This window comes from Arvicola amphibius, chromosome 11 (assembly GCF_903992535.2).
Source record: "Arvicola amphibius chromosome 11, mArvAmp1.2, whole genome shotgun sequence".
In the NCBI taxonomy this organism is placed as follows: Eukaryota; Metazoa; Chordata; class Mammalia; order Rodentia; family Cricetidae; genus Arvicola; species Arvicola amphibius.
Genome location: NC_052057.2, coordinates 89,163,733 through 89,178,525, shown reverse-complemented (window position 1 = coordinate 89,178,525; position 14,793 = coordinate 89,163,733). Strand labels below are relative to the sequence as shown.

Here is a 14,793-nt window from a genome sequence, read left to right as displayed (position 1 = left end):
TGCGCCCCCCTCCCCGCCCCCCTGCACGCGTTCCTTGCTCGGCCTTCGCCCTCGCTCGGGGTCTCGAACGGGGTGACGCGCGATGACGCCTCAATGGTCGCCAGGCAGGCTCGGCTTGGCGGCGCCGCGCTCGTGGCCGCTGTTCGAAGCGCCTCTCCTCCAGAGCCTGGGCTGCAACTGTGCGTTGGGCGGCCGAGAGGCCGAGAAGCATGCGCGCCGTGGGCGCGGACTGGCCCGCAGAGCTGCTGCTGGCCCTCGGCTGGCTGCTCCTAGTGTGCCTGCAGGCGTCGCAGGCAGCGAATGTCACCAGTGACCCAGGAATCCGGCGTGGGTCCACGAGATCGAAAATGAGGAGCGAGTGGACGAGGAGGCCGAGAATGACAATGATGTGCCCGAGAATGAGACTCGTCCGGCGCGCCGAGGAAGAGGGTGAGGGCAGATGGCGTTCTTGGACCACAGGAGCCCCTGAAGAGGGCAGAAGCCCACCCTTTCCTCAGAAAGGAATTACCAATGTCACCTTCTGTTGAGTTTTCTGGTGTACACATAAGCCCCGAGTTTATTACCCACTATGTGCTATGTGCAGCTATAGCCTTTAAAAAAAACGAGGTGCTCATGTCCAGGGCTCCAGGAAAATAAGCACGAATATTGAAATTGCTATAGAAATACTTTCCAAGTGTAACTTTGGAGAAGGGAATGACATTTGTAATTAATGAGGTACCCCCTCACTATGGGGAATCGTGGGGTGTGTAACCATCTTCTCATAGTAGGTTTTTTGTTGTATTTGTTTTTAATTTCCAAAATGCTTGACATCCTTTTCCTTTCCTGTTCTTGAAATGCTTGGCATCCTCTTCTTTTGCTGTTCTTGAGATGGGAACTCAAGGAAAGTCGGGATTCCTTTTGCTGTGGCATACCTAAATGAACCTCCTGACAGAACTGTCCCGAAGCTCCCATAATCTTGGTACAGCCCTCAGCACCCTGACAGGAGGCCATGTAGTATCTGTCCTTCAAGGGACCGAGGCAGTAGAAAATGAAAAGATCCCAGTAATGACATTGTTGGCTGAAGATGTGTTCACACAAGAGACAAACAGAGCTGCGTTTGGTTCTGTAAACATGGCTTCTACTCCTGGCTCATTAATCAACAGAAACAGTTGACATTCACTAGTAACTCACATGCTGGGAGGTCAGTGGCAAGTCCAAGTCGGCAGACGTCTAAAGGAGGATGATCCTACCCCCACCAACGAACGGCCCAGCAGACATTGTCTTGATATCTTTGTTTTCTTGGTGTCTTCTCAGTCTATACATATAGCATTGGGGTACTGCTATCCTTTTATTTCCTGATGACAGGCAGTGCCTCTCAGCATCAGAAAGAAATGGACTGTCTGAGGTTATTGGGGATCCTTCCTTGACAACAATGCAGACATCTTGAAGAGCTGCTTGACTTTGGAAATGTGAGAAAGGACTACAGAAGAGACTAGGGCCTAGGCATTGCTTCTTTTCTCTGAGTGAATAGTTTTAATATTAAACTGCCAAAGGGAAAATTCTAGCTATACAATCCTAAATAAATGTTGAGGCGAACCCCTAGTGATGGATTTATAATCCCTTATATCCAAACTCAAAAGTTGAGTGCACTTACTCTTGCAGGGCTTCACGTTCTGCATTGTGGGCTTCTGAGGATTCATGTGTCCTCTGCAATTTTAGATGTACAGTTTCATGCCTGAGTGCCTTTTCTTAGAGAGACTAAGCCCAGGATTATAAACACAGGTGATGGCTATATAAACATTTCAGAAACATCGTTGTAGGCTAGAAGATCTGTAAAAGTTGTTATTGTCATTTACTAGCTAGTATACTTTTTTTTTCTTTTCTTGCTTTTTACTTTTAAGTCTGCTTTCAGACAGTTCACAAAAATAAGGGCTTGGCAAAAGCACTTCGTGAGAAGCTTAGATGGAAATTTCAGTCTTGTAACCCCCGATTCCTACCTTTGAAGCCATACACTCTAACACTGGGCAGAGAACTTGAGTGCACCTAAATTCTCAACTATTAAATGTGAAGCTGGAATGTGTCCATCGTGTACGTTCAACTGCTGCTTCCCTAATAGAGTCTAGTTCATTATTTGCTGTGGTTCTTTTGGCATTATTGTCAAAACACAATACTTCTGAAGAATATGAAAGGCACACAGTTCTTTGGAGAGAATGCCATTTTTTGCTGCATAATTGCAAAGCATTTACAGTTTTAGATTTGTAAACAATTGGAAGATTAGTCAACGAGTTTTATTCATGTCAACATCATCTATTTTCTTTGAGTCCCCACATAGATACCTGCTGTCATGATTTATCCACTTACAAATCTTGTCAAGTTAATTTGATGTATGAACATGAAAAAGGAAAGAATACTGTCCTTGTGAATTTTAGGAAAACAAGATTATTCAGGTTTTTGTAGCAGAATATTTCAGGAGAAAACCCTCTTGGGAGATGTACTAAATGTCTTCATCTTTAAGAAATTCCATGTTAAAGAAAATCCAGGCTATTATTCATCAGTGATGTCATGTGTCACTGAGGTTTAGATTTTGTAACTGTTTTCCCTTTACCTTTACATTGCTGTCTGTCTCTGTTCATCATTGTTTACTAATTGTAAAATGTTTTGCCTTGTTTACTTGGCCATCATTAACAACAACAAAAAAAGCAAGCAAAAAAGCAAACTGTACAAAACAGAACCCCGGGTGTCAAACCCCCAACTTTGTTCATTACTGACGAACTCTACTGACTGTTCACCGAGGCTGACGACAAAGGGGGTTCCTCGAGGAGCTTCTTCCATGTTCCTGAAAGACAGTGCAAAGCAAGGAGAGAGGAGAAGCTGGAGAGATGGAAAGAGATGGCGACCTCAGAGCTTTGGCTTATTTCACAACTGTTCTTCTTTCTAGACAATTCCAATCAGTTGTCAATTTATTAATTTTAGTTTTACTTCCCGGAGTAGCAGAGGTAGTGACTGATGGTTCGAAGTGGTCCAGTAGTCATTCTCTTATACTTGCTTTTATGCTCAGGAACCAGTTTTTAACTTAGGTCTCATAATATGCCACCTGAAATTGTTCAGGCATTCCAAGTATTAAAACGTCAATTCAAATTGATCATTGTGTTAGCTGAAATCATTTAACAAAGTCAATGTTGATTTAATTATATGTCTCCTATGCTTTCTCTGTATTAACAGTTCTATATTTGATGCTTTCAAATACAGAACAGAGTGTTTGTGAAACTGTTAATGTTTCACAATATTGAAAATGGGAAAAATTAGAACTTGAAATTAATAACTACAAAATGAGTTTGAATTGAGTTAACTGTTGTGTTTTAAGTGGTTCCACAGTCCTAAGCAGTTTGTAGAATATTTCCACACAGTATTTCATTCTATTTAATTATCAAGTAAGATAGGCTTTGCATTTTTTTTACAAAGGGTTAATTAAGTCTGACAGAATTGAGTTGCTTCAAACAGTGAATTAGTGGCAGAAGCAGTATTTTGGACTTCAAGTTGGATGTGATTTCTGCGTGATTTGTTGCTTAGAGATCCAGTGTCTTTAACATTCTCCTTCAACAGCCCATTGTGTATTTTTCTGTTGAGATTTGAGTCTTAATGTGTGTTTTTGAAGACCTGTTTATATGTTAGAGCTATAAGAACTCAGGCTAAACTTCAGAATGATTAGGAAAAAAGGAAATATCCTAGCATGATAATTCATACCTGTAATCATAGAGAAGCCGAGACAAGAAGACCACTGAGTTAAAGGGTGGTCTGCTGTGTAGCAAAACTCTGTCTCTGAAACAAAACTCCCAAATCACAAAAGGAAAGTCACAAGAAAATGTGATTGAGAACCAAGACTACTTAACTTCTCACATAATTAGATATTCAAGTAATTACATAATAATTGTATGTATTATAGATTATCCTGCTGAATAAAGCATTGGAATGGATTCTTAGACACATCGACATCTGCCATCTAAACCTGCAAAGTGAATGAATGAAATATATTTGTAACTTTTATAATTTTGATGCACACTTAGTATGAAGATTTATTCACAAATATAAATTGCTTTGTATTAGTTTATTTCTTTTTCCTTCTTTATAGAAAATAGAGAATATTTTAAAATGGTTCCCAAAGTTCAGGGACTACTGTGTGTATATATTATTATACTTTTCCAGTTATATTTTAATCCACTGTGTATTTGTTAGTAAAAAAAGAAAATCCCTATGTTATATATGAGATTCAAAAGCAAAATTTAAGTTATTTCTAACTTGATGAATGTTCTTAAAGGGGGTAGTCTTTCCTTGATTTAGAACGGTGATAGCTGTGTTTATGTGAGGAGCAGCTTTGCTTTCCTGGTTTTAATAGAGCATTTTTTAAAAAATCCTCTACTGCCCAAATGACAATTACCTGTACCCTACACCTCCCAATAAGACGTTGTTCACTTTTAAAAGTTTTCATATGGTTAAATAATGTTTTTTTAACTTTATGTTTAGTTCAGAACAAAACAGTAGTCAAAGAAGTCGAATTTGGAATGTGCACAGTGACATGTGGTAAGTAGCAGAGACCAGAGGAATAGCCTGTCATGGTTTCTACCAAGATGAAATGCCAGTTATTTGTAATTTTTCTACTACTTACCCTTTCTTTGTGTCTCATTTCTTTCTATGCCTTTTACTATAATGTACACACAGTACTAGGTAGTTGCTTCAAAAGGTATATTTTCGGGTTCAGGGTATTTTTGCATATAAGCTATTTTCACTAAACTAAAATTTTGCTTCACAGATGTTCAAAGATGAGAGATCTTCGGTGTATCTGACAGATGCCTTCCCACACTCCTTTGGCAAACCTGCCAAAAAATAAGCTTATTTGCAATAGACTATTATAAGTACTCCTTTTCTCCAGTTTGTGCATTATATTTTGGAGAAAAAGGGGTGTTAGCTTGGCAAGATGAATAAAGATGAAAGAATGTGACATTGTCCATTCTATGAATAGAAATTTTAAACAAAATCTCTTATGTAGGATTAGGACTCAGGCTACCTATGCTGTGTAGACCACTGGTTCTTAAACAGCTACCCTAAGTATGTTAAAAGTACTGGACTAACCCAGAGTTTCTGACAACCTAGGACTATGGGTAGGCCTAAGAATTTGAAGTTCTGATCAATTAACAAGGAAGCTGATCTTGCTAGTGCTGGAAGTCCCTTAGTTTCTTCAACCATTGCTGGGAATCTGCATCGTGAGGAGACAACACATAATTAATAAATTAAATTTTTTTTCTAACTTGGGAGCATGGCAGTGATGAGATTATAGTCTGTACACATCTCCAGAGACTTCTTTTTAGGTCAAAGTTTTGTAAATTACCAGAACTGACAATTTTTTATGTGGGTGCTGAAACATTCATATATAACCACTTTCAAGTATACAATTCAGTGGCCCAAACACTACATCAGCATTATCTGTAGAACATTTTCAGTACCCCAAAATAATTCCCATACCCCGTAGATAGTATTCCATACACTCATCCTCCCAGCTCCTGACAGCCACCTTTTCCTAATTATCTTAAAATGGAGTCTGGCCTTAGCTTTGTAGTGACAGCCAAAATGACAGGCATCATCATGAAACAGCCTGAGAGTGCCATTTGTCTTTTGTTGTTGTTGCTGCTGAGTTTTCCCCGGTAGATTTATTTTTATAACAACTCCAACCTTCCTTCTCCTGATCTTGTGGGGATCCACTTTCTTAGCCCTCAACAGTGTAGCATCTCCCAAGAATTTGCTAGAAATTCAGGATTGCAGACATTTCCAAGACTGGGACAGAATTTGCATTTTAAAAAGATCTCCAGGCGACTTTCATGCACTCTTATATTCCTAAGCCACCTGTCATCTTCAGCTTTTCCTTTCCTTGGAATTAGCTCCTGATTAACACCTTGTTAGGGGCTAAAGAGGGGAATCCAGCTGGGAAGATGAAGACAGACTCTGCCTAGGCCTTTTCACAGCTCATTACAGGACAGGAGTGAGAACCAGCTACGCTCTAGGATCAGCTAATAACGATTTGATTTCTTGCTACAAAATGTGTGACAGTTTCGGAAAGAGTATCTTCCTGGAAATAGAGGTGTAGTTAATAGTTTATCCCATCTATAGTTAATACAGAGACTTTATCAATACAGCATTATTAAAAATTATTTAAAAACATTTTTATGATAAAATATGATTCTGGAATTTCTTCCAGAAACTCCAACCCCAATCCTGAAAAATTCCATGATCACAAATTTGTGTAATCCTATGTAGTATATCAAATCAAATTTTATAGGCTGTAGGAAGAATAATTTAGGTATTCTTAAAAGAAAAATTCTATCAATTTAAAACATGCACAATTATAAATGAGTTCTGATTTTAAAGATACTGAAATGTAAAAATTTTATGTTTTAGTCAATGAAAAATTATGCAGGGCAGTGTATTTATTAGCATACTAAAACTTTCAAAAATTCTATAATAAAGAGGACCTTATTGTAAAATTTTAAAATATGCATGTGAACATAGAACCCTTTTTCTGATGGGAATCAGTATCTTAGAAAACTTTCTTGGGGAAATACCGTTTTCAGAAATAACTGGAGTGAAGAGTCTACAAAAGCTCTACATGTTCTCATTCTGAACTTAGGAATTTAATTTTCATAATTAAGAGAACATTCTCAAAATAAAACTAAAGAAATTACAGACTGGAATGGGAAGAACGACCTTTTGTGGTTATTTTTATTTAAACATTTGCTCATTTTTTTTTTTTAAATAAAGGTGTTGGAATCAGAGAAGTTATTTTAACCAATGGATGCCCTGGAGGTGAATCCAAGTGTATTGTTCGTGTGGAAGAATGCCGTGGACCTGTTGATTGTGGCTGTGAGTTGAGTCCATATTTGCTGAAGGAGGGTTTATGCTGGGGAAATATCTTTAACCTCAACCTACTACTGAGTACAAGGAGACAATCGTCTGATAAAAAGAAGTAATAAATTAAATACCCTTTCTCTAGGCAGAGTTCTAAGTAGCCCTGCTTTTGATATTCATTTCACTTGTGTGTAGAATCTGATATGCTGGAGCTTCACTGTGCCTGGGGTCTGTATTCGAGCCTACCCTGGAGTGGAACACGTCCGATGCTATGGCCATGACATTTTATCTGTAGATTGGTAAACCTTACAGTTGGAACTTGGAGCTCTTTGTATCAAATTATGTTTTTCTGGCATTTCAACTTCTCTAAATGAGGTTTCATAACCCTAAGTTAGAAGCCCTGGGCAGATCACTAGGTTCAGAGTAGCATATCACTAAGTTGAATGTCTTTTCCTCTTCCACATTTTTTCTGCATGTAGATAAAAGAGTCATGGTGTCTCCTCACCTGCTTCTTTTGGTGACTTCTCTATAATTGGACTCCAAATTACAAGATTCAGTGTCCTCAGCATTTGACTTCTGAGGGTTGCTTTTTACAACAGTGTGGTGTGTAAGAAGGGGTCCCAAACAATATTGTAGTGTTCTTTACCACTGTGGGGAGATAGGATTTGAGACCTGGATTCTAGCAGGCCTTATGTTGTCTTTTCAGGGATCTTCAGATTTCATGACTTTGGATCTGTTTACTCAACTGAAGACATTTGGCTTTTCATAGCTAGTCAAACCCTCATATTATGTATAATATATATTGATGTGGATGTATGTGTATAATGTATGTGGTCCAGTGTCTTGATAAGGCTGTTTCTTGGGATGATTATATAAATTAAATGATTGGATGAATGTAATTAAAAATTGTTGTTAAAAAAGGTGTATGGACAGATAAATAAGCAATTTGCTTCCCAATGTACTTATATAATTTATTGTTTTCTTCTTTTTCAGGGGGGGAAAACCAATTTCTGAAAGCCTCGACAGTGTTTAGACTGTCATGTGTTCATATATCTCCCGAAATCGCTTCAAATATATGTGGGAAGCTTCTTCAGTCAGATCAATCAGTAAGTAGAACCTGTGTATAATCAGTGTATTTTCCTCTGACTGGTAACATTTGCTACCTAGTTCTCATATTTTAAGAAAGCAATTTGAAGAAATTGAGTTAAAAATCATATAACTTTATTATTTAAATTCATTTTTTTGTCAGACGAAAAAACATATGTCTTAGGTTATCTATAATTATAACTTAAATTTACACACTTTATGATATATTCTGTTTTGGAACCAAAATTAGTTCTGTTTTATATGGCATGGTAAATAATATTAACATTAATTAAAGGTATTATAAATGCTGGATAACAAATTGGAATGATAAGAGTTCATTTAAAAGACATTAAAACAACCCTATAAACTTTTTTAAAATAAATAAGTGTGTCATTTTATAGATAAGTAATTGAGGCATAGAAAGTGTCTCAGAAAGCGAGGCAATGGCGGACACTGTCTTAATCCCAGCACTGTTGAGGCAGAGACAGGGTGGGATTCTCGTGAGTTTGAGGCCAGCTTGCGTCTACAAAGCTAGTTTTCCCAGGACAGGCTCAAGCTCAGCCGAGAAACCCTGTCTCAAAAAAAATAAACAATAATTTAAAAAGCAAATAAACCAAAAACATAAACTAAATAAAAATAAAGAGTCTAGTATGCTTTTCTGTTGCTGTAAGAAAACACTAACTGAAATCAAACTGGAAGGAAAGAGTTTTTTGAAGCTCCATTCCAAGTGACAGTTCATTACTGAGGGAAATCAACGCGGGAACCTGCAGCAGAACCACGCATACTTGCTTTCCATATGTGCTCAGTTTACATTACATTCCTATACAACCCAAGACTACCTCCTGTTCAAGGGTGTCATCCCCAACAGTGGTCTGGACCCTCCCACATCAATCATTAATCAAGGAAATGTTCCCCAGACTTGCCAACAGGCCAGTTAGGTAGAGGCATTTTCTCTACTGAGGTTCCCTTTGGCCAGGTGTCCCTAACTTGTGTCAAGTTGACAAAAACTAACCAGCACAAGAAGTACTGTCCGTAGTCAACAGGATTGAGACTTGAAGTCTAGATTATCTGATTTGAAATCACATATGTACAGTTCATTACATGCTAGGTGAAGAGAGCGAGCAATTTTTTTTTTGAGGACTGTTTGCTCGTGCTGTGAGCTTATTGTGTTTCCCAGTGATCCAGCGAGTCCTGCTTGTCTTGCACTGTCTCCATTTGTAATCAGTGAACCCAGCTGAGACTATTCATACATTTTGTTTCTGTTTGTTTTGGTTTTAATAGCAACCTGTTATACTTTCAAATGATTCAGCAGTCCTTGACATACAAGAGAGCTTCATCCCATGGCTTTCGAGTGCGACACCACTGGACAATAATGAAATAGTCGCCTCTATCAAGTTCACAGTCTACACAACAAGTGGTGATGTGCAGTGCTTTGGTTTGCCTTATATCTCAAACTTACTTTCAGGAAATGCCTGATGAACTTATGAAACTACAGATTTCTAGCAGCTGCACCCCAGAGCTTCTGGCTGAGTGGATCTGTATGGAGCTGGCACATGGATTATCAGACAAACTGTTCCTTTAAAAACCCAGTTTCTGGGGCACTGGCAGCCTCTTCCACATGTCCTAAGTACAATCCCCTATACTCAGATGGTGGTTCACAAGAGTCTTTAATGGGAGTGTGATACCCTCTTCTGGTGTGCTGACATTACATCCAAGCCAAAGTGCTCATAGACATAATGAAGTGAATTTTTAAACAAAAGAATTGACCTTAAAAACAAAACAAACAAAAAAACCCCACCCAGACCTTCAACTTGAAATATATTGGTGCATTTATTTCCATCATGAACTTGGAAGATAGACAAATGGATTCTCATGCATGATTGCAGGAAAAATATAATTAAAATTTGTGAAATCAGAGCATTTCTCTTTAGAAGTTATCTATTTGAAGTGTGTGTGTGTGTGTGTGTGTGTGTGTGTGTGTGTGTGTGTGTTGAGATTGGGTTTCTCTAGGTAGCCCTGGCTGTCCTGGAACTCCACAATATAGACAGGCAGGGCCTTAGAACTCATCTGCCTGCCTCTGCTTTCAGAGTGCTTGGAATTAAAGTTATGTGCTATCATGCCTGGCTTTGGATTATATTTTTGATGATTCAGTATTAAAGTTCTTAATCTAATCCTTGAACATGACTTTGCATATTAGAAATAGTTTCTTCTGAGAAACTGTTTTCTCAGAAGAATGTTCATTCAGTTTGACCTATGGCATCCTCTATGTCCAGGGTAACTATTTCCTTGGGTTTAGATGCTCTCTAACCATATTAATGTTGTTGTTGTCTTTGTTTGTAGGAGTATCTGATCACAAGCTCTTTTGAGAACTCACTTGTGTTAGGATTCTCTAGAAGAACTGATTGAATGAATATTAAGGAGGGGATTTAGTAGAGGTTTACAGGCTGTGGTTCAGGTAGTCCAACAATGGCTCTCTCCTTATGGAAGGTTAAGAGTCTAGTAGTCATTCAGCCCATGAGTCTGGATGCCTCAGCTGATCTTCCAACTAAATTGGAGTCTCAGAGAAGTAGATCCTACTACCAGCAAAGGCATATGTCAGCAGAACTGATGAACTTGCCAGCAAGAGTGAGGACAGGCAGGCGAAAGCAGATGCTTCCTTCTATGTCGTTTAGTGTGAGCTTCTGCTAGAAGGTGGGGAACCAGATTAGGATGAGTCTCTCTGCCCCAAGTGACCAAACCAGGGAAAATCCCTCACAAGTTGTGCCCATCTACCTTGGGTTTTAGTTGATTCCAGATTGTAGTAGTCAGTTGACAACCCAAATAGCTATCAAATCATAAAGATTCTAGAGCTTGTATTTTCTGAGAGCTGTTCTTTATAAACCTTCTAGAGGTGATAGGTAACTTTAGGGGGCCCTCTGCTTTTTGGAGATGTTTCTCAGTCTGAAAAGCTTTTGTTTTAGTCTGGAGTACCATGCCCATTACAATGTCCTTTATTGAAAGAAAATAAGCTGCCAAAGGATTTTGTCAGAGGTTTTAAAAATAAATGTTTGCTAGTTAAACTTTCTTGGTGTATTTTTAGATTGCAATTGCAAAATATCTTCAGGGTAAAAGCTAATAACCACTGTGTTGAAGATATCATATGAAGAGATAATTCAGTGTAGCGTAATGTTGTAAACTATTACGAACAGCCACAAGAAGACTGCTACAACTGGAGGACCATCAAGCTTTATAAACATTCTCAACCTGCCATAGCTTATGTTGCTACATGTGTCTGCCCATTAGTGTAGTTGGTTCTCACTGCCTGGCCCTTAATAGGTTCCTTTTAGTAGTTAGTGCTTTTCATAATAAGAAAGGAACATTTTTTTTTTCTAATGTGTAAGCTAAGGGTTAGAACAGAGACCCCAAATCCTTGTTCTTGATTGAGGCAATGTTGACTTTTGTTTCATAGCAGCCCAGGGATGGTGAGGTAGCTCTGCCAGTTACTGCATGCACACTTAAACAACAAAATACCCTCAGAATATTTCAGTACCTATTAGTTTCTCCGAAAAATGACAAGTAGCTAACCAATGCAACAGACCTTTTCACTTGTTCAGCCATTGAACAAATGTTTTATTTACAAATAGCCATACTCTACCATACTGAAGTGAATCAAATATGCAATAGAAATGTTTTTAGGATAAATGTAGCTAATAGAAAATTGTTCCAAATGTAGTAAGTAATGCATGCCAGCACAGAGACAAGCAAATCTCTGTGAGTCCCAGGTCAGCATGATCTCCATAGTAAGTTTCAGGACAGCTGGAGCTACATGGAGAGAGGAAAAATTCCATTCCCATTTTTCTTCCTCCTTTTTATATAATTTTCACTCACAGTTATTGTCTTTATATATGGCATTGTTTGGGGATTTAATTGTATGCCCCTAAAAGATAATGTGTGTTCTAAGTTCTTAGTACTTAGATTCTAGGTATACTTGAAAAGGGATCATTGAAGATGTCATCAGTTAAGATGAGATTGTGTCTGGTGCCCCCCCAAAAAGAACTCTGGATAGAGGAGGGAGGAAGGGAAAAAGAAAAAGAGGGAGAATAAAGGAAGAAGGAGGAAGAGGAATGAGAAAGAGGTACATGGAAGCAGAATCCAGGCTGAGGCCACAGAAGCTGAGAAGGTAGCACAGTAACCCCCACCCCCCCCAAAGCCCCACCAGTTGCATGAACGCGCGCGCGCGCGCGCACACACACACACAGACACACACACACACACACACACACATTATTTATGGCTTCCAGCATATGAAGCAAATTTCTGCTGTTGCCAAGTTCCCCAGTTTTATGTTACTTTATTGGTAATGATAGAAACTAATATATACATAAGCTATGTTACCTAAAACATTAAGTATTGAAATTTAACCCATTTTCATTAATTTTAATTTCATTAAATTTTTCTTAGAAAACTTTAAGATGAAATTCAGTCTTTAAAGAAAATTAAATGTACATGTAGTCCACATGGTCCTTGCAAGATGACCGCTCTTCTCAGGAGGGGAAATCCCCTTTTATTATCCATCCTCTTTGACTGATGTTGGGTGCTAGTGAATTAAACAAACTCATTTTGCAATTTTCATCCAAACCTGGCCCTAAACATTGTCTCTCTGTTTTAAAAATCTCCAACTTTCCACAAACCTGAAATCATTAATTTTTTGTTAATCTGATGATATTGGAATAAAAATATAAATGCACCTTTGCAATCGTTGCTTAGGATTGTTTAAAGGGGAGATCACCAATTGTGTTCATACTGTTTGACTACTGAGAAAAGCTGGTTATAATCCATGGCATTAAGAGGGATAAGAAGAAATCCAGACGATTGCCTATGCAGGAGACACTTCTCACGGAGTGGTACATACTAAAACTAAATGTTTAAATAGCTCATGGTTTATACAAATAACTAACCTCCCTGGTCCCTGGTTTACTTACCTGTATAATATAGGATTTAGTTGAATACCCTTTTCTATGTATGAAATTTTTTTTGTGCAATTTTGGAATTTGGGGATTAAAAAAACCTATAGAAAAGCTATTGTGTCCACAAAATACATAACACAGATATAAGCTGTCTCTTCACCAGTTTATAGTACGGTGACGCTAGGAAAACAGCCTGCAGAACAGCTCTGCCTCTCTGCAGGCCTTATCTGCAGAAAGGAAGCTCCTGACTTAGGAGCAGTGTGTGAATATTTTATGGAGAACAGTGAGTATCAACCCCCAGTCTTAGAGTTAAAAACCAGAGCATGTATCATAATCCTGAAGTCTGTAAAGGAGGAACTGAGAGAAACTCCTCATGATTCAGTAATAGGCAAGGTTTCTTAGCTGTGACTCAAAACAGTCACCATAAAAAGTAACATTGAGTAAATCACTCTGCGTCAAAGTAAAAAACTTCAGCTTCCCAAAATAAGTCACTTGGAAATGAATAGGCAGAAATCCAACAAACCTTGCCACGATAGTCAGTTTGAGAAAGTTCTCTCTAAGTTTGTTAGGAAACTAAGTATACCCTTACCCGATTGTCAGTGATTACTGTTTTATTTACCTCAGAGAAGTGGAAACATAGATCCACAAAATAGCATTTACAGGAGCAGTCCATTCAGATAGCCATTTCCCGTCGATTTCTAGCGGCAGTCATGTGTGTGTGTCTACTTTCAGAACTACAGATGAGAAGGACAATCAGGCCAGACACTGATGCAGTCCTAGTTTTCGTGCTGACCATAGGAGTCATTATCTGCATATTTGTGATCTTTGTATTGATCTTCATCATCATAAATTGGTAGGTGAATGGCCGGGATGCACTGTCACCTTTGACTGACAACTTCCTCAGCCGCCCCCACCCATTTGTAGTGAAGCCCAGATCAATGCCCCGCGGTGTCCTCCTCTATGTATCTTGATGCTATCTTCTTCATGACTTACCCCGGCTTGTATATGGATGCTTTTAAAAAACACTATGACTTTTGCAGCCATGGGAGAGCTTTCAGATGTGTATTTTATAATTTTACAAGGAAATTGTTTAAAAAAAGAAGAAAAATGAATATCTTTGTCATTTAGCCATAGCTCTCACTGCTTTAAAACTTGGCTGTTATTGCCTCCCAATTCACATAAATGGACAAGAGAAAGTCTGTGTGTGCATTACAGCCCACAAATCTGAGAATTCAATCACAGTGCCAATGGACTCTTTAAAGAAGTGTTGAACTGTGAATAAAAGGCCCCTTCTATATAAAGGAGATGTAAACATGAACCTCATTTACTTTTGTTTCTGTGTGTTTTTTATTGTGGCTTTTGTTTTTGTTTTTGCATTTTCCGCCAGGGCGGCAGTGAAATCCTTCTGGGGGGCGAAAGCCTCAGCCACTGAGATACACTCCGAGCTGAGTTCTATGAAGTACAAAGATTCCACTTCTCTTGACCAAACACCAACAGATATGCCTGGACATGAAGATGATGCTTTAAGTGAATGGAATGAATAATGTATGGATGACATATGAGAAACCAAGGTCAATTAGAACATATCAGATTCATTATTGTAAAAATAAAATATATACTGAAATACTTCAATGACATCGGGTTGAATTTACCTCAGTGGTGGTAATGGGACAGATCTGTTTATTCAGTCCAGCTCTCAGTTCAATTGTTAAATTTTCTTTTAATCAGTTCTTGGTATTTACTGTTTCAGATAATAGCCTGAGGTCTGTCTATACACACACAAATACACACACACACACACACACACACACAAATAGCTTCTGATCTCTTTAGTCACTTGTGAGGTCATTTGCCTTTTCTGTCCTAAAAAAGAAAAATATAATATAGA

The 14,793-nt window shown here is 38.4% G+C and overlaps 1 protein-coding gene across 1 annotated transcript; it reads left to right on the top strand.

Moving 5' to 3' along the window:
- Window positions 1-209: 209 nt before the first annotated feature.
- On the top strand, window positions 210-14,449 carry Spaca1 (sperm acrosome associated 1). The gene is given in 12 exon segments (XM_038347097.1): window positions 210-335; window positions 338-429; window positions 1,642-1,700; window positions 4,501-4,557; window positions 6,787-6,888; window positions 7,869-7,903; window positions 7,905-7,979; window positions 9,241-9,277; window positions 9,280-9,320; window positions 9,322-9,376; window positions 13,638-13,758; window positions 14,293-14,449. Coding segments are annotated over 12 exon segments (957 nt in total).
- Window positions 14,450-14,793: the final 344 nt, after the last annotated feature.